This window comes from Girardinichthys multiradiatus, chromosome 9 (genome assembly GCF_021462225.1).
Source record: "Girardinichthys multiradiatus isolate DD_20200921_A chromosome 9, DD_fGirMul_XY1, whole genome shotgun sequence".
NCBI lineage: Eukaryota > Metazoa > Chordata > Actinopteri > Cyprinodontiformes > Goodeidae > Girardinichthys > Girardinichthys multiradiatus.
Genome location: NC_061802.1, coordinates 31197560 through 31217832, shown reverse-complemented (window position 1 = coordinate 31217832; position 20273 = coordinate 31197560). Strand labels below are relative to the sequence as shown.

The following is a 20273-nucleotide window of genomic DNA, read 5'->3' as shown; positions in this document are numbered from 1 at the left end:
GCAGCCAAGAGGCCCATAGATTCACAGTTCAGGTGGGAGTATCTGTTGACAGGACAACCATTAATCATGCACCCCATAAAACTAGCCTTTGTGGAGGCATGGTTAAAGGAAAGACATCAGAAGTCCTTTGCCACAAGCCATGTAGGGAACACAGCCAACATGTGGAAGAAGGTTCTCTGGTCAGGAGACTCAAATTCAGCTAATTAACCCTGCACATCACCCTGAGCAAACATCCTTCTTGATGAAAGATGGTGGTGCCACTGTTACGCTGTGGGGATGCTTTTTTTCTGCATGGATAAAGTTAAAGTGAAGATGTAGTGTTAGATGCTGTAACAAGCCTGAGGCTGGGACAGATGTACACCTCCCAGCAGGACAAAGACTCGTAAATTACATGCAGAGTTACATTGGGATGGTTTGTTTTTTGTTGTGATGGGCATGAAACTGTGGCTAAGCATGAAAAATACTGCTTACCGATCATCTCCATCCATTCTGACTGAGCTTGCGCTATTTTGAAGGAATCGTTTACTCTTCCACTTCACAATTTACATTAGTTTGTGTTGGTCCATCAGATAAAACCCAAATAAATTACATTGAAGCCTGTGGTTGTAACAGGACAAGATGAGGAAAAACAAGGGAATAAAATGTTTTGCAAGAAACCATAGATAAAGTTTCAAAACCACTCAAAACTGAGGGGTCTTTCCTTTTGGTGAAATAAAAGAAGACCCTGAAAATAAACCACAACAACTGGTTCTGATTTTCCCACACAGGGGTTTTAGAGAGTTTTATTGAAACAAGTCACTTTAAGTCCCAGTCCCTTATGGTTTCCAAAAGGAAAAAAAAAGAAAAGAAAAGAAGCATACTTTGGATTTTAGCGCCGACATTTCATGACTAATCTTCAAAGCCCTCCTTGCTTTCACAGCAGCGTGTACATAATCAAAAAGAGTACTATACAACAGGTCATTTTGGCACAATCAGCTCATACAGTGGCACTGTGCTGGTATGTCTCCACTGGCTCAAAACATCTTACGCCGATCAACTCCTTCACAATGGGTTTGAAGCCGTAACAGAGATGCGCTACAAAACTAAACACAGCGATGATGAGGACAAAGGCATTCCTTGTTAAAACAGCTGTGGTTCTGGAGGTAAGGTGAAATGTTGGCTGCAGACATCTCTGATCCAGATGTCATCAAATCCAAGTTCCAGATCCAGCAGCACATGATTCAACACCGTTTTGATACATGCTTGACTATTAAACTTAATGTAGTGTTACCAGAAAACAGAATTAAAGTGAGTATTTTCTGACTTCCTCTTGTGCAGAGCGATGAACTATACAAAATGAAGGAATGATAACGGGAAGTAAAGAACACTGCAACATCCTTCTTTGTCAACGTTTGGTGAAGTGTTTTCTGCCATCTCGCTTCATCAGCACTTTGGCGTACATGCTGGTCTGAGCCTCGACTAACCGATTCCACAGACGCCAGAGGTTCCTCTTGCTCAGATTTTCATGTTCGTGGGCAGATTTTTCCCCCACAACCAGGTCGAGATAAAGGACTGCTTGTTGTAACATTCATTTAGCATGCATTCTGATACACAGAAAAAGTGTATTTTGGACAACCCCCTCCCCAACCCACCTAACCCAGTAACAGCATGATCAGGAGAGAGAGTGCTGATTTGTAATATTCACATAAAAAGATCAATATAAGAAATGCATGACTCGCTCCTGCTGCTTATAAGCTTCTCAGAGGAGGCAGCGGGTTCAGGCGAGACATTTTTCAGGGACCATTCATTGTTGACATCACATTTGAAAAGGCAAAACACTCAGCTCCTTCTACGTGAAGGATCGGGAGATGAACAACAATGGCTTTGTCTTAACAGTCATCTCATTCGGGCTAGAAAGAGGGTCAAACAGCAGACCGAAAACAGAAGTCTTTTTTTTTTTTGTCATTTTAGATACAGTAAACATAACACAAAGGATGATCATGTAAAATTTAAAACATAAAAGATCTGATCTGAAAAACAACTTTTTTTCCCAAATAACTTTGAATCTCATGTTGCTACAAAATCCTGAAAAGGAGTACCAATTAGGAGTCAGCACATGGACTCGTAGGAACCACTGCTGTAAGGAGCACCACAGATCAACACGACAGGGAAAAGAGAGCGACTGAGAACTTCGGCTCCCTCCGTTAAGACATCTCCAAGGTTTGAGAATAGCCAAACACAAAAACCAGTGTCAGACTGTGCATTTCTTTTTGATTCAAATACTAATTTCTGCATCTCTACATAGAGAAAGAATACTATTGCCAACACTGACAATTAGAAGGGAAAGGCAGCTTCTGAGTAATAAAATACTGGCAGACATTCATGATGTGAACACACAAAATAAAGAGACATTTAAGGACTGATTTGTTTTTTGTGTGTTTTGTTTCCTAATGGAGTGTAAGATAATTTCAACCCCACGTAAAGGTAAATGACAAAAAATAATAAATAAAAAGATTCAGCTTTGTGAGCATACAATTATATGGAGAAAACTGATGAGCAAGTCACTATTTTCCTTTTTAAATATTCAAAAACAAATTAGATGCATTCAGTGAACAATCTGAAGTTTGCATCTCCAAGTTTAATTTCATCTGGTTTCAAAAGCAGGGAAGATCATTTGGAAAATCTTCAGAGAAAGTAGGAATATTTCAGGATGAACTCTCAGGCATTCTTTGTGCACTAAAAGGCAGGGAAGGTTGCTGAGAAACAATCTTTCTGGATCCACTTCTACCTACGCTCACAGACCTGGGCCACAACCTTAAAGAAAGAAAAAAAACAAAAAATGGGAAAGGTAAAGGAAAACAGATCATGTGTCCTGCCTAGCCCCAACAAACGGGATTTGTCCTCTCATGACGTTTGTTTTAGTGGAAGAGGAATCCAGAGATTTCCTTTTATCTGCCTGGTAACAGGGACACGCTCTCTAACTACATTTAAAGTTGCTGATGATCGTAGTCCGCGATAAGCTTCTTTATATGAGCCAGTTTGTTGTGTAGATATTCACAACGGTTCTTCTCTTGGCTATAATTTGGATTAGTCTGCAAAGACAGAAGCACAAAGTCATAACTTTATCATCTGCTCAGATTCCCTTTTTTATTTACTGAAAATCAGAGCAGCAAAAATACACTACCTTTTTTATTTTATGATACTCTTGAAGTATCTGATTGTGGATTGACTGTTAGGGAAACAAAGATAAAGAGCATTATATATTAAAACATGCAGCCAGTATTTTCTCAATTTATACAAGTTTTCTGCAAGTTTCAATAGGTTATATTTAACATTTTTTAAGATGCAAACGACTCATGAAAGAGTAATAACCATCTAACCTAACCAATTGGTTTTTAATTTGAGTTAAATAAAACCATCTAAGTAAACAGTTTTTTCCAGTTCTGGCATGTGGATAGAGTGCTGTTACATCTGGGTTATCCAACTTAAACACCTTCTAATAGTATCCAGTGTGCTCTCTAACAATTATGCACGTGTTCAGAAATGTTCGTATAGTTAAGGCACCGGCTATGGGCTGTTGATAACACAACAACTTGAAACCAGTATAAGGAGCTGAATTATTTCACAGGCTGAATGTATGGACATAAACTCCTTTGGACAGCTCTTATTCCTTCATCATGGGTAGAAATGCATCGATCGGGGTTTTTGTGTCTGATACAGATACAATGTATTTTTTTTAAAAGGACAATAATTCACAATGGAAAAAGTGCATCCAGGTTCATAGACTGAAAATGATGGCAGTTCCTACCCTTCTAAGACAGCCAGGAACACCATGGCTGTCCCAGTTTTAAACCCGTAGAACTGAAACCCGATAAGACGCAAATGTACAACCAGAGGCGTTAAAAACTTACATATCACACTCTTAGAGGCTGAAACGTATCAGTACTTTGGGATAGCACTGAACACTGGGATTCAGTAGCTGTCAAAGGTAAAAGAGATGTGGCATAGAGGAGATTGAATTATAAAGTTGAATTTGAAAGTGAGGCGACATGTTTTGTAATGTAATGGCAGGGACACGATCTGAGGAGGAAATTAGTTCTCAATGCGGTCATCTAGGGTTCAATTCCCAACACCGGGATCTGCCGCATCCCTTTCACCTTCTCTCTCCCATTTCCTAGCGTCATAAGATCCTTAAGAAAAACACCAAAAAAGTAACAAAAATGTGTGTAATATTTGTATGGTAATGTCCGACTCCCGCTTAACTATATGAAACAGATTATGTTGATGTATATGCAATCTTCTTGCAAATTGTTCACAATATATATAATTTGTATTTTATTTTGCTCCCCTAACGTCTCAATTCCTCAGTAAGAGCAACAAATCGGAAAAAAGTCCTAATCCTGCCAGCTCATTCATCGAATGAAAAAACGTTTGGAAAGAGCAATGAATGAACAGCCCATACAAATTTAGGGCTTAAGTAAATCTAATTTAAGACCCATTATGGAAAATCTGGGTGTATTTAAGACTTTTTATGGCCCGAAATGAGCACTTTTGAGAGTTTTTGTGTGTTTGTTTGCATATGTACCTTGTACTTGTCTGTGCCTTGTTGAAGCTGTTTCAGCTCGTTGTCAAGCACGGTGAACTGCCGGGTGATGCCCTCTATTCGAGCATGCAGACCCCGGTACTCACTGTACTCGGCGTTGAAGTCGTTTTTATACCTTTGGCGCTGCTCCTGGGAGGTGATCACTGTGTACTTCCTGGGTTTGAAAATACAAGAAAATATGAGCAAAATAAATAAAAATAAACTCATGTCATATAGAAAAATTTCATTGCTTTTGCAGGGAAAATAAAAATATTGGATTTATTTGATGCAAATGGTAGAGGTGCATGCAGATATTTTCTGTGTTGAAACGGCTGCAAGGACCAACACAGGAAGTCTTTCCTGCACCTCACAGGAGCTTTACTAAGTCACTCTATTAAAATTAATTCTACAAAAACGGTTCATGTTTAATTATAGGATTCTTCTAGACAAGTTGACTGTCTATCCCTCAGTAAAATACAAACAGTCACTTATAAATGGTGATTTGCACTAAAAATAAACGAAATCTCTGAATCATGTCGGTTGGGTCTGATTTGATAGACGTCTGACGATATTGCAGCATGGAGGAGATCTGTGTCGACCACAGTTGCAACTAAAGAGTGTGTTTCCAAAATGACAGAGGGTAATCACATGTTTTCAGCACTCTGACTAACACCTGCCTTCCTGACTCCTTTCTCTCGTCTGCCTCACTGTGTCACTAACAGAGCTGCCCTTCAGATTGTGAGAAAATAAGTTTTATTCTTGCTGGGATGTCTCTATCCGATCCAAAGTACTGGCTTAGGCTCCAGTCCAGATATTTTTTAATGAACAGTATCAAAGTCCTGACACTGGCTGGTGGGCTGCGTGATTTGATGACTGCAGCACCCTCAGAAAGCCATGCACCTGTAATTTGTAAAGACGGTTTACTCTGCAAGGTTTGAATAACTGCATTTTTTTGCACATCATTTTACTTATCTGACCAATCGGGTTTTACTCAAGTGTTTTTCATAGAGATGGAACCAATTCGGTTCAATACTACTACTGGAACTGACACCAACCTAATCTTGGATTGGATACTGGGTTGAGGTTACCAATCCAGACATGATCCTGTGTTGCTGCAGGTCATATTTAAGCAGAGTTCACCCTGGAAGCTGTTGCACACTTAACTACCGTTACCTTCCGAAGTCTATTGTATAGAATAACCAGCAGTGCCTATGATTTAGTTACACGAGCTTATACACAACAATCACATAAAGCAAGCTTTCTTTGTCAGGAAAAGCAGCACAGAAAGCAGCTGAAACACCAGTCATTAAAATTAATAACATTCCAAGCAAAATGTTAAGTTTCTAAAGCTGGAAAATAACACCCCTTTTTGTTTAGCCTGCAAAAAAAAAAAAAAAAAAATCAACTGGAACATCACCGAAATACGTTATAAGCCATTTTATCAAGGAGTCATATCTACACAAAGAGCAAACATACTAGCCCAGAGCTAGCAAGGTGGGAGTTTACTGAAGACTGCAGCTGTATGTGTGGAGTCATTTTACTGCACCTCAAAGCTACCACGTTTTCAAGCATACATCTGGCATTTATTTTAATGACGTATCAGACTGGGGGACTTGGTACTGGCAAATGCCCATTTTAAAATTACTTCGATTGAGATTGGGGACAATAATTCCTGACTTGGAAATCCCAGATTGTGTATTTACTGCCCACTTAGTACAACACTTAATACTCACAATAAATAATCTGCCACCTCAGGAGATGATGAAGGAATACTGGTAGTTTTGCACATCCCATTCAGATCTGAAATAAGGTCACAAAAATGAGAATTAAAATATATATTTTTTTTTAAATGTGACGTCTGCAGGGTTTCCAAACACAAAAGTCTTGGGTACAAACTATAAAATGCTAATTTAGAATAAAGACAGCTTATTCGTCCATCAGTCAGAATGTGTTTTGCGCGTACAGGGGAATCACAGATTAGAAGATAGTCCAAAGAACAGATTCCAGACGCAAAACACAGCTTGTCGATCTTTCACAATGGGTTTTGTCTTACAATCCTCCTAAAGCTGTGGTTATTCCTGTTGCCTGCGTACTGTTTTTCTACCACATTTTTCCTTCCACTCAACTTTCTGAACAGCTACCTTCTTTAGCTACCCTCAGTGACTGTGAGCCGGACCACTGTCAAGTCAGCAAGTCAAAACTATTCTGTATTTAAAAATTCTTAATTCGTCACTCTTCTTGGTGAACTTTTTGTTTCTTTAGTTAGCTATAAGCCATAATCACCAAAATGATCAGAATTCAGCAGCTGATATTCTAACTTATTGAGATGCACCTGTATTTACACCCCAAACAGAATATCTCCCCAAAGAACAGATCAGAGAATATTTCAGGTCATTTGGACATAAAGCTGAACAGCAGGGGTCTCACTTTAGTCACTCAGAAGCTTACAGGTCACATGATTCATCACCTACTCACTGGGATGACTAAATAGATAAAGTACTATTTTATTGAAAAATATCCTCAATTATTCCTGTGATAAAAGGTGTGTTTGGGTGTGCTGGTGGTACCTGTGCTTTGAAATGCAATACTGTTGTTGTTGCAGTTTGTCAGGCTCGTTTCACAGGCTGCTTTGGACTCAGACACAGGCTCCTGACCGATCCTTTTCCCCTTCTCCCTTCCTTTCCCTTTCCCCTTGTCCTTACTTTTCTCTTTGTCTTTATGCTTTTTTGACTTCTTTTTGGATTTGTTGTTAACTGGTGAAGGGGTTTTGTCCTGCGGCCCCACCAGCACCGTGTGCCCAGAGGAAGATGTGCCGACACTAGGCGTGTAGGCCACCGTCGACACAGACGAAAGCGACGACGGCTGACTGAGCCTCTCGGACAGTTTCGTTTCCTGAGAGTCACAGTCGCGCCCGTTGTTGCTGGAATCATTGCTGACGTCCGATAACGCCTCGAAAGGACGAGGGATGTCCAGCACCGGGAGCGGCTGTGAGCCGGATGTTATGATGCCTTCGGACGTCGATACCGCCGCTCCGGACAGCGATCCGCCAGAATCTCCTCTGCCACGGGAAGAGCTAAGCTTGCCATTTACTTGGACTGGTACAGCCTTGCTGGCAAGATGCGATATTCTGGGCTTTTTGTTGACAAGAGGGTCGATGAAGTCTGCAGCAGGCCGTTTCTGGCAGGAAAACAAACATTCTTTAAGGTGTGAAGAAAGGCCAAAAGTTCTGCAAGAGTCTTTTCTAGTATAAAAGATTATATTACAGAAAGGAATTGTTGACCGTCCCAAACACTTAAAATTGGTTATTTCAGCTTGATGCCAGAAGACAGAAACCAAGAAACACTGAATGATTGGTACTGCATCTGCAAGACTCATTTATCCCCTACCTAAAACAACCATTAGGATAGCCATGTTCTTTTTATGCAATTTTTCAAACCCTGAGAGTCCTCCTTAATATGGTAGTATAGTTGGGGATAAAACTGAACCAGCCAAATCATGGATGATAGTTTTACAGTGGACCTCAAAAATGTCACATTTTTGTGATATGAAAACATATTATTCATGGTAAAGAAAGAAAGAAATGGTTCCACCTCTAAATGCCGCATATATTCTGTATAGCTCAACTGAAAAACTAATTAGTTGATGGGAAAACATTTAAATGCCCAGATGGCCTGGATGGAACGACTTTGTTGAAGTACCTTGTGATTCAATTTCAGCAGCCGATCTTGAGATAACGTTTGCTTTCAATTTTTGTGAAGCTGATTAATCAGAAATAAAGTTCACCTCTCCGTGTACTTTATTCCAACATCAACTAAAGCCACAGTTTCCAAAGCGCTTACAAAGAATCAAAGGGATCACTAAAGCTTCACAAAACCTTGAGGCAAAATGCATGATGGACTGATAAACCCAGACTTCACCATTATCAAGAGGTAATTCCAAAGTAGCTACAAACATCATACCTGTAGTGAAAGATGGTGGTGGCAGCATTATGATATGGGATTTCTTTTTTCTAGATGCGACGAGCTAAATCTGTGGGGGTCACTTAAAAAATGGCTGTGGGCAAAAGATACCCTCATAATTGATTTGGAGATGAACAAATGTCATCAAGTCAGGAGGTTAGATGCTGATAGAAGAATAAAAGATTACACTGAATTAAAAACAGGGTCAGCAAAGAATTCAGGTGTGTGCACAAAAAGATGTTCTCGGTTTTCTGCCAACCGCTCTTTTGACACTTAAATTGTGGGAAAAGGAGGTTAACAGGATGTAACACTTTTGAAATCCACCGTACTTGTTCAGGGAGTATCAGAAACGTTATTGTGAAACTACCTGATTAAACAGACATCAACCTGAGCATTACACAAAACTCTCTGAGGCTTTTTTGTAAGAATTAAGCCAAAGACTAATCCTTCATTACAGCTGTCTTTTGTGTATGTAAGCATGTGTGTGTTTGTCTGTGTTGTGTTTGCTGAGGGAGGGACCGGAAAGAACGGGGCATACAGCAGGTTTCTGGGGTCAAACAACCTGAAGGGACGAAGCTTTTAAAAAAACAGAACAGGTTCTTGTTTCTCTACCTGATGGAAATGTAAATTATCCTGCTGGCCATGCGTTTTCTAAAAGCACCCGACAACCATTTAATACAAGTGAAATGGAAGCAGTTAGACATACATTACAAATTAAGTTGTAAAATACAAAAATGCAGTCAGGAAGAAAAAAGTTAAAGAATGTAAATAATGTCAGTTCAAGCAGACTTATAAAAAGATAAATACACAAATATCTCCCCTTTCTTAAACTGAGCAGAAAAAGTGCTTAGAGGCTGCAGTAGAAGTGTGTGAGGCCACGTGTGTGGAGTGTGTAAAGATGACGACCAGGTGAGGGAAGATGGGACTCACCTGAGATGGAGAACTGGATCCCAACTCTTTGGGAGGACTCTCTAGTACAGGTGCAGAACTGGTCTGGGCCTGTTTTCTGTGGGAATTCATGGAACCACAGAGGGAGATGCAATTAAGTAGCTTGAAAACAAAACGACAGCCAAAGCTAAACTTGTGACAGCAGCAGAAAAAAAAGTAGTCAATAAAACATCAGCAGTGTCTCCCAAAAGCACTCATTCCCTTTGAAGTTTTTCCACACCGTCACATTAAGCAAACTTCTTTGTATTTTATTGGGATCTTCTGTTATAGACAAACACAAAACTGCAGGGACCCCTTTATCCTGATTCCCATAAATAAAATCTAATGCAAATGATCTGCGTTCACCTAATTAGTGATTAGAGCCAACCTTAATCTCAATATAAATACTCCGGTTCCATAAAACCTCAGAGGTTTTTTAAAGAGTATTAGTGAACAAACAGCTTCATGAAGACCAAGAAACACAGCAGACGGGTCAGGGAGAAAGTTTTGGAAAAATTAGGGTGTATAACATCTCAGAGCACCGTGGAATGGTAAATGTACTTAATTTACATTGTGCTTTTCCAGTCATACCGACCACTCTCTGCACTAGAGCCACAGTCATCAAATCCCACTCACAAACGCTCACATATTCATACATGCAACAAGAGGTTAGGACATGTGGCAGACGCTGGAATTGAACACACAACTTTTGGACTGCAAGATGACTATTCTCTCTAATGAGCCACGGTAACTCCTTGGCCTTTTCCAAAGGGTATGGCACAAATGCAAACTCCTAAGACACGGCCGTCCAACTAAACTGAAAGGAGCAGGTAAGGAGAGCATTAATCAGAGAAGCTAAGATGGCCGCTGTATCTATGGAGGAGCTGCAGAGATCCACAGCTCAGGTAGGAGAATCTCTTGACAGGACAGTGGCAAGAACAAAGCAGTTGTTGAAAGATATCTCATAAAAAGTCCTGCTTGCAGTTTGTTACAAGCCAGATAGAAGAGACAGCAAACATGTGGAAGGCTGTGCTCTGGTCAGGATGTAACTATATGCAAAATGTCTGACAGGAAAGTTCAAATGTAAATCACTGTTTCCAAATAAAAACACGGTAGGGGCATCATCATGCTGTGGGGATACTGTTTGGCCAAGACATGAAAGCTGGTCAGAGTTGAAGATGGATGGAGCCAGATCCAATGGCAGGAAACCTGTTGGATGTAGCATAATGGTCAAGAATGAGGTAGAGGTTCACCTTCCACTTAAAAACTGACCGAGTTTAACCTATTTGTAATAGTTTTCTTTTAATATAAATAAAAAGGGACACCATTAGCCTCAATATGCACAAAGCTGAAAGAGACCTACCTCAAAAATGCAAAAGGTGTTAGCTCAGGGGGGCTGAATAATAACAATCTGATTTTTGTTTGCATAAAGAAAATTCTTTACAATTACGCACTACTTTCTGTTGGTCTAGTGCATGAAATCCTAATTATATTCAGATCCTTCAAAATCAAAAAAATGTATCATTCAAACAAATCCAATCACAGAACAAAAACTACCGAGCTTTATCTCTTTGATGACAAGTAAATTACATGGAAGTGGACGTCAGAGAGAAGTTACAGTTGCTGTGTGAAGCTGAGTGGGTTGCTATGACAACTGTGAAGGGGGAAGTACTTGACAGAGCAGCATTTTCATCACAGATTATGCTGATGTTCGGTAATTAAACCCAAACATTTCCCTAAGTTTGTGTGTTTTTTCAATAAGCATTTAACAGATAATTCTTGTACTGTCTGATCTCACACAGAGCTGAGTGTTTATTTTATAGCTTTACAACTACGGCAGCTTGTTAGAGACTGGTGAGACCGCGGCTTGACACTCTGCACTGACAGAAAGAAAGCGAGAGAATATGGTGCTGCGGCTCACTTTGAGAAGGGATGCCATTTGGCCAGTGGGATTATGAAAACACAGACAAAATGGTTGTTTGGAGGAGTTGAGGCAATGGTAGCGTTCGTTTTTGACCACCCCGAAACAGAGCTTGCATGACTGCTCCATTCAACCTGGCTCTGGAAGACACACTTCATTTAGCCAAGAAGAAACACTACAGCTCCAGGTATGAAAAGAGCCTCATATTGTACCAAAGCAAGCTGTTAGGTGGAAGCAGCCAAACAAGGAGCTCAGTTGATATTAAACTGACCAACTGAGACCAGATGATCTTCTCTGTGAAGTCTTAGGATAAAATAAAAAAATCTAAGCATTGATCCAGTTTTTATGCAAGCATAGCATGCACACTAATGCTTAAGCATTAAACATTAAAGCTGCACAGTTTAATTGCTCTGGATCATGAGTGCACAAATAGAGATGGTTGCAGAGTTAAAAGGCGTTTTGCAGTTGCACAGACAATGCTGCCCCAGCTGATGACAAACTCTGTAGTGGAGCTCTGAGATAGACAAAGTCTTGTCCCTGTCCTGCCCCGGTTAAATATAGTTGCGCGGTTTGGTGTGCCTGCTGTGTGGACAGTCCCACAGGCACCAAGGCAGGGACTACAAGTGAGACGAGAGGCAGGCCGATATGGTTGAACCTTGGACGGATGCCAACTCACACACAGATCAGCATGTGCTGGATCACTGTTGCATCATGTGCGTTCCAGTCATGTTGCTCCGCTGCTCCTGCGTGACTTGCTGCATGAGCACCAAACTCTAGAGGAACTAAGGTGGGGGAGGCAGAATTAGGTGGGAGGATCTGGTTGTTAGTCAGCTGATGAACTCACTAACTGAACTCAAGGTACAAGAGAGACAAAAAAAAAAGAACAAATATGCAGATTTGCACTCAGGTCTGTGAACCTATTGGAAGCACCGGGAAATAAAATAAGAGAAATCCATTTAAAGTGAGATAGTCCAAGACTATTAACAATCTGTTACAAAGTACATCTCTCCTATTGTACTTACTACACTGATAGGCAAGTTTAAAGACAAACAAAAAGGAAGGAATACAACAAATTAAAGCAAAAACATGGAGTATTTATATCATACAACTTTATTAAAATGCAGGATAATTGAAAATGGAAAATGTAGATGCTTTAAAGCAATGTGTGTGGGATTTATTGCAGTATTTTGCTGGGATTCTGCAATATACAGCACAAATGCATTCATATTTTATCACAGTCAGCGATAAAAATCTTATCGTCTCTGGAGCTGTGCTGGAGGCATGACTGTCATGATACTACAATATCATAGCCTATACCGAGACCAAGACAAATATCGGATACTCGATAACATTTTCAGTTTTGTGGAGAGGTAATTGAAGGCAGAGGGTTCTTTAACCAACAAGCAGTAGGCAAATCAGCAGCCCTTTAGATTTAGTTAAAAATGACTTCAAAGTGTCATTTTCCAACAGGTTATTGGAAAACAGATTTCTTCACAGAGCAAACAGATTTGTTCTGTACAAATACATTCAGCAGCAGCCTTGCCCAGTTTCTGTGCTTCTGGTAATTTGGCATCATATTTTCTATGGTGAGTCAGCAGGGCCGTGGGATATACCTCCAAACTTTTCTGCTTTTGTCTTTTCAACTACAGGGATCTGCCAGGATGTACTTGCCATGTTACAGGAGTTGTTAAACTTCCAGCATAAACTCATCGTTTTGATTGTCTGCCCTCATTGTTCAGGAGAGGCTGCGGCAAGGCAGAGGAGGAGCTGAGCATCTGAGTCTGTGTAAAATTGTTGACGAATTTAGAAAAATTAGGCTCAGTTTGAGGTAGACCTTAGGCGGGGGGTTCTACTATGTCCTGGGGCTATGGTAGAGGGGCGTGGGGGCCAGGAACGGGCTGTCCAATTATCAATTTATAAAAAAATAAATAGAAAGCATATTTGTGAAGAGAAATATTTGTCTAATAAGTTTCAAAAACCCTTTTCTTTTATTTTTCCTTCCTAGTGGTCCTTGTAGTTGTGGTTAAAACTTGCTAGTAGCTTGATTTTCAGTATTTTCAGTCTCACCAGATTTCTCAGCAGGATAAATAGCCAAACGATACATAATTATAGCAACCAACACTTTGTCGCACCATTGGTAGACGTGTTTAAAAAGCCTTGAATTAAATCATCTTTTATGTGAGTAGTAATCCCACACTAAACATTTATTTTAGAATCCTCCCTTGAATTTTTAATCGGAAAGTTCCTTTAAAAGTGTTTTAGTGTGTCGCAGGAGATTGGGCAAAAAACGTTTTATATCCTATTTCCTTTCCACCAACTGAATAAATTTACTCAGATTAAAAGAGCAAACGTGTTACTTGGTCTTCAAAACAGAAATGTTAACCCATTTTTCTTTTTTTACAAACAACAAATCTGACATATCTGACACAAAACACATCTGTTTTCAGCCACCTTGAGTCAATATTTTGGACAGATTTAAATTTCTATTCATTATTCTTAACACAACACCTCAAGCTCAGTTAGACCCTCTGGAGGCAATAGCATCAGACTAAAGGGGGGTAAAAACAAGGGCACACCACAGTATTCAGATTTTTTATGCTAAAACATTTTGAAAAACTCTTCCTTCTACATCACAATTATGTGTTTTTTCCTAGTTGGTCTATACCATATAATCCAAATAAAGTACAAGTTGGCATACCTGGACAAAATTCTCTTGAGAAGCTGCTGGTCTCCCTCTGTGTACCCTGGCCAATCCTTCTGGACTTCCTTATACATAAAATCCTTCAATGTGAAGGTATTTTCTTTCCCATTCAGATTGGCAACCTAAGAACAGAAACATAGCAATAGGTTAATACACTAATCATCACTAATCCGGGGAAATAAATCTTCAAGTTTAAGGGTAAGTGAGTGGAAAAAGTGAAAACACTAATGCAGAAACTCTTTCCACGTGTGCATGACTCACCTGTTGCAGGTGGCTGTCCAGAGACTCTTTGTCTAGCTGTGAAAGGCCATCCTTCTGCAACCTCAAAATCATCTCAGGTTTTTTATAAGGTTTCAGGGCCAGCAGGTGTATGAGGCGCTCACGGAGAGGCCGGTGCTGAGTCGTGCTTTTTTTCAGTGTACTGCTGGAGATGAGGACGGGCCGAGACGTCCTCCGTGAGGGGGCCACATCTGTAAGCGCAGGTGCCGGTCTCCGGATCTGGACTTTCTTCCCTGAGAAAATTAGCCACACATGAAAGAAGATTTTATTGACATAAAAAATATAAATTTTTTCTACGTTTGTTTGTTTTTTTTTTACTTTGTATCAAGGTATTTATAGTTCACCCTCTTGGATCCATGCAATTAAGTAGAGATGTCTCATAAAAAAGGACTACACACTAGAAACGCACAAGGAAATCAGCTGTGTGACTGGAATCAGACTCTAATAAGCTCGACTCACCCTGGCTGGTGTACACTGACCTATGCTACTGGGTCACGTTTCACACACCCTTAGTAGATAATAGGAAAGTTGCTTCATTTAATATTTTCAGCTTTTAGCCTCTGTTATAAACCATGCTGGATTTGGATGTTGCCTTTTGGAAATCTGAGTTAAGGCAAGAATCTACATTCTCTCAGGAACATGTAAAGACGGTCGGTTTTCCATTGCTAGCTGCAGTAAGCACTCATAAAAGCCAGCTTAAAATATTAACTCCATAATTGAGTCGTTATTTTTTTAAAGATGACAGTAAAACCCAGTTTTACTAACTGCCCTCTTGCACACACACATTGTGATATCTTGTCAGTCAGTCATTTTCTACCGCTTATTCCATAGTGGGTCGCGGAGGAGCTGGTGCCTATCTCCAGCAGTCTATGGGCGAGAGGCGGGGTACACCCTGGACAGGTCGCCAGTCTATCGCAGGGCAACACACAAACAACCACACACACACTCATACACCTAAGGGCAATTTAGAGTGACCAATTAACCTTATAGGCAGGGGGAGGAAGCCAGAGTACCCGGTGAGAACCCACGCACGCACGGGGAGAACATGCAAACTCCATGCAGAAAGACCCCTGGCTGGGAATTGAACCCAGGACCTTCTTGCTGCAAGGCAACAGTGCTACCAACTGCGCCACCGTGCAGCCGTGATATCTTGTATCCTTCTAATATAATTATGGACCACTCATGGCAGGATGGCTAGAAAAATATATTTTCAATACTGTTTTTGTACCTTCTACTATTCAGAATCAGAATCAGCTTTATTGCCAAGTTCGTACATACAAACAAGGAATTTGACTCCGGTACACTTTGCTCTTTTGTTCTGTTTTTGCATTACAGAATATACAAATTTACAATTTACAATGTACAATATACACATATCTAATAGAAAAGGTGCATTTGCAACATCTGTATGCTGTTGTTTTGTACTTTATTGAATGTTCAACAGAGAAATAGCCTGGGGGAAGAAACTGTCTCTGTGGCGGCTGGTTTTAGTGAACAGTGCTCTGTAGCGGCGGCCTGAAGGTAAAACTCTAAACAGTTTATATGCAGGGTGTGTGGGGTCTGCAGAGATTTTGGCGGCTCTTTTCTTGACCCTAGACCTGTATAAGTCCTGGATGGAGGGAAGGTCAGCTCTGATTATTATAGCTATTAAAGAGAAATCAGGATCACCAATCAGCAGGTCAAGGCTTAAAAAAACCCAAAAACAAATCAGAAATCTGCCACAAAACTCTGATCAGTGCATTTTTCCTAACCAGCCTCAAATCTATACAAAGAAATGTTGATGACAATGAAAAGAACCAAAGCAATTAAAAATATGAAACATAAAACCCTCTTCACGGACAGTTGGACTGTGTAAAAACAAAAGGATTCACACAGCAAACAGAAGTAGCTCAGTATACTCCTGGTATCACATACACACACTGCAATGACAGCAACAAAAGCAGCGTCAGAAGTTGGAGCAGCGCAGCGTATGCACATCACCCCCACTAAACGCATACATGTCACCTCTGAGTACCTCCATTACTGGCTCAGGGGGGTGTGAACTCTTAACTTGAACCAGTGTTAATGAATTAAGCTGTTTTCAGGGACACTAACAGGGCTGTTCACCAAAATAGGTCCAGTGTCTAACCATTGCAGCTAAAGCCAGTTCCTAACGGGTTCTAGAGAACCGATTCGGCTTTCGGCAACCTGAGAGCCATCCTGAAGCTCTGTCATCAAGTCATTATCGATGTCCCATCCAGTTAATGTTTGATTATTATCATCATTTTTAATGTTTTGTTCATGGAGACACTAACTACACAAATAATATCATTCAGGTGTTGCTGCAAACAGTTGTCCTAATATCACAGGACTTAATTTCTTGAAGCCATTTAAAGAGAGGTTACTGCTAGATAAATGTGATAGTTTCAGACCAACCGTGTTTAAGAATCGAGTTCAGGGAAAAATATCAGCTGGGAGAGCTGCTCTATGCGGAGAATTGACCTGCTTAACCTCTGTGACCAGAACGTTAAGATATACAATGGGAAGATAAGAGAAAGGGTGTTTGTGATATTTTAAAGCTAATTTAAACACTTTTTTACAGTTTAAGTGTGTTTTTATTTTTTTCTTAAATTAAGGAGATTAAAAACATAACCAGCTCTAGAAATGTAAACGTTTTGATTGGTTGCTGGTTTCCTCCTGTTACCGGCTCTTTCCTGCTGACCAAGCGCTAGCACCAGTTTAGCACTGGAACCCGTGAAAAAGAGGCCTAAGATGAAAAATGTGTCGTCAAACTGTCTGCAGTCTGACCCTCCCCAAACGTGTAAATACAAGAGAGAAAGGATTGACTATTCACAGAAGAAACATTTCTAATGAAAACTGATTTGGCAGCAAGCTGGTTTTCTGGCAGCAGAAAACCAAACCATTTTTTAATAGAACTGTTAAAGACCTGACTTTGACACCAGCTCTAGTTAGCTGTTAGAATCGTTTTGCTGAAAAAATATTGAGGGCCACTTAAGAAATGATAACATCAAATGCAAAAAATTCTTTCTTGAATGAGGAATACTTGCCGTTAACCATCTAGCACTCTACCCAAACAACCTGTCAAATCTAGAGTAAACCAATTCAATAACAGAGCAAAACTGCATAATCATGGGATGTTTGCAGGATGAGATTCTTCCAGTCTGACTCTGGTATTTAACTCCTGACAAGGTTACGGTGTTGAAGTGGAGGACCTGATTGCTATGCCTCCTGTTCTCAGAAACAAAAGGCAAATTTATTAGACAGCAGTCTTAGCAAGCACAAGGCTAGAAGCTATCTATACACTGACCAACAGTATGTTCAAGTCAATCTCCAGCCTCCTCACCTACATATCTTCCCCCAGGCTTAATGACAATAGCACTCCTACTTCGAGTCTCCTCCTCAACCTGGGCCATACTTTCTCTGGCTTTCTGGTAGGAGTCGTCGGTGGCTCGTACTGTAATTTTGTCCTGGATCCCACCCAGGCAATCCAGCTGAATACTCCCTTCGCTGCCAAAACAAAGAGCAGACACTAAGAAAAACACAGGAAGGAAGAGGATAGTTACTGAAGAAATCTGGAAAATAAAAAATGTATTTGACAGCTAACTGAAATATATTCCAACTCTTCTCATATTTATACTTTTATGCATTACATGCAGTCCCCATCTTTTCCACTCTTCATGCCCACCCAGAGATCGAATGAACCTTCCTGAAGGCATAACTATTATTTTTGCAATTTCCTCCAACCAACCGTGGTTTCCCAGAGTGCAGCTCATTGGCGCATCAAATCTGATTCTTTCCTGACTTTCCAACTCTTTTTGATTCTCCTCCACTTTGGCAGAAAATGAGATGGTGCCTGCACAGTCTGTGAAAAGCTGAGCTCACTCATTTGGGTTTCATATTGCAATTCAAGTCTGATTAGGACCCAGGGAGAGACTTAAATGAACTCTGCCTGACCCAAATGTTAAAAATACTTTCAGAATAATTGAGGTCAGAAATCTCAGAGCCAAAATGACAACATTTTTATCGTTTCCCGTTGGGTTTCTCTGCTCGTCTTTTTAGACACGAAAATCAGAGGGTTTTTATTTAATTAAGCATGTACCATGTCTGCATATTTGGACTCATCACGACTTCTTGTGTAGTGAATTTAACCTCCAGTAATATATTCATTTATTTCTTATTTAGAAGCTTATCAAGAGGTTCTGAGAGCATCTAACAGAGGTTTGTTCATTCAGTTTAAAACTTGTTTGAACTTAATTTTTACTGAAAAAGAGGGACAAAAATGATGCGATTCTGCTATAGCTTTCACCTGGTGATGTACTGCTGGATGCAGTCGAAGCTGCCCTGAGGGTTATCTCTGCCCACATTCGACAGGTCGAAAGAAAACATTTGCAGCTCGCTGGAAGTTTCTGACCGTGGTATTGAGATCTTCTGTTAAAAGACAGAACAAAAGATATGATTTAAATCAAAAAGAGTCAAATGATCAAGATGCCGTTATGCAAGATGTAGTCATGACCTTATAATCTGTGTAATATTGTGTCAAATCTAAATAACGTGATGCAATACAAGGAAAAGATGAGCTGCAAATAAGCTTCAGACATTTCTCCTTGAAGAATAAAAAAGTGTGGACAAAACCATCTAACTCCACAATATTACCATATCAGCAGGGCCTGGGAAGCCGGGTCAAGGTCTAATGAAGTATTCGTTTCAAAAGTGCAAACATTTTCCGCATTACCACTCCTTCAGTTTACGTTTTCTTCCCCCGGCTAGATGCAGCAATAGAGCAATACAATGCTGCCCCTCTCCTGCCTGTTGCTGCACACTACCAGCAAGCAGGCCTAAAGTAGACTCCTACACTGCTCTCTTGCTAAAAGAAAGATTAATTTGGTTGTTTGGAAATATTTCCAGTCACAAAAAACCCAGACAGTCATGATGTGGAAAGTAAAGGAGCAACGCTCGTCATACCTTTCCAAGGCAGCAACATTTAAAGCTGTGCTATGACTAAACCAGCAAATATTTGCTTATTGTACCTGTATTACTCTATGAAGTGCAGAAAAACAAGCTAATTGGTGCTACTTAAGTTGAAGAAATAGCCTGAAAAGAAACAACAGAGGTTTGGACATTGCATGCTAGTAAGCTCTTTCAAAGCCATGTAGAAGAAGCAGCAGAGGGAAACAGGGTGACCTTAAAAACCTTCTATTTAACCTCCTATTTAAGGCTAGGCTTGTGTGTGAGGCTGGCTGGCTAACTGAATTCATGAGGGATCACTGCATCACACTGATCCAGTTCAACACCAGCCAGAAGCAGCAGCCAATTAGATACATTTTAGACTCCTAACACAGGTCCACATGACCAGTCAAGCAGTTCATTAGTAATAGCCTAACCTGAATAAGAAGCTCAGGATGTGACTCAGTGGTTTTCATCAGCGCCAGAACTGACATGTGATCAAGATGTGGGCTGCTCAGCTGCGTTCAAAGAAGATCTCAAAATGTGAGAGGAGAGGACGAGTTACAAAGAGCTCTGCATATACCGCGGCACATCTAAAAGAACTTTAAAACTCACAGAACCGTTTATGGTCAGAAGTATCACATTCAGAAGCTGAGGGGGGTTGAAACAAAGGGTTTTAAAGTGGACAGAAGAGTGAATGTTATTACTAAGTGGAGACTCATAGTTAAGTATGTTTGTTTCCTCTAATATCACTTTACACTGATCACTGATTCACAGATGCAAGTTAAAATGTGTTTTCTACAACATTTTAAAAACACGTCTGCAGCTCAAACAGGCTCCAAGAGAGTGAGATATACAGTGAATGACAGGGAGGTTGAATGGAGTACAGCAAAGTTGCTGTTTTATCCTTGTTTTATCTGTCAGTTATGGATAACAATTATTTTAGATTTAATGGAAACATTTTTGAAATTTCTGACTTAA

The 20273-nt window shown here is 40.2% G+C and overlaps 1 protein-coding gene across 1 annotated transcript in view; it reads right to left on the bottom strand.

Annotated features, from left to right (window-relative positions):
• Positions 1 to 748: 748 nt before the first annotated feature.
• ell (elongation factor RNA polymerase II) overlaps positions 749 to 20273 on the bottom strand; it is a 43928-nt gene continuing 24403 nt past the window's right edge. The window contains exons 3-12 of the mRNA XM_047375136.1: positions 18655 to 18776; positions 17692 to 17855; positions 14331 to 14581; positions 14067 to 14191; positions 9451 to 9526; positions 7129 to 7738; positions 6295 to 6361; positions 4565 to 4736; positions 3164 to 3208; positions 749 to 3071 (exon numbers count right to left, since the gene is read on the bottom strand). Coding sequence (XP_047231092.1) covers positions 2967 to 3071; positions 3164 to 3208; positions 4565 to 4736; positions 6295 to 6361; positions 7129 to 7738; positions 9451 to 9526; positions 14067 to 14191; positions 14331 to 14581; positions 17692 to 17855; positions 18655 to 18776 — 1737 coding nt within the window. The 3' untranslated portion in view covers positions 749 to 2966. The remainder of the gene's footprint in view (positions 3072 to 3163; positions 3209 to 4564; positions 4737 to 6294; positions 6362 to 7128; positions 7739 to 9450; positions 9527 to 14066; positions 14192 to 14330; positions 14582 to 17691; positions 17856 to 18654; positions 18777 to 20273) is intronic.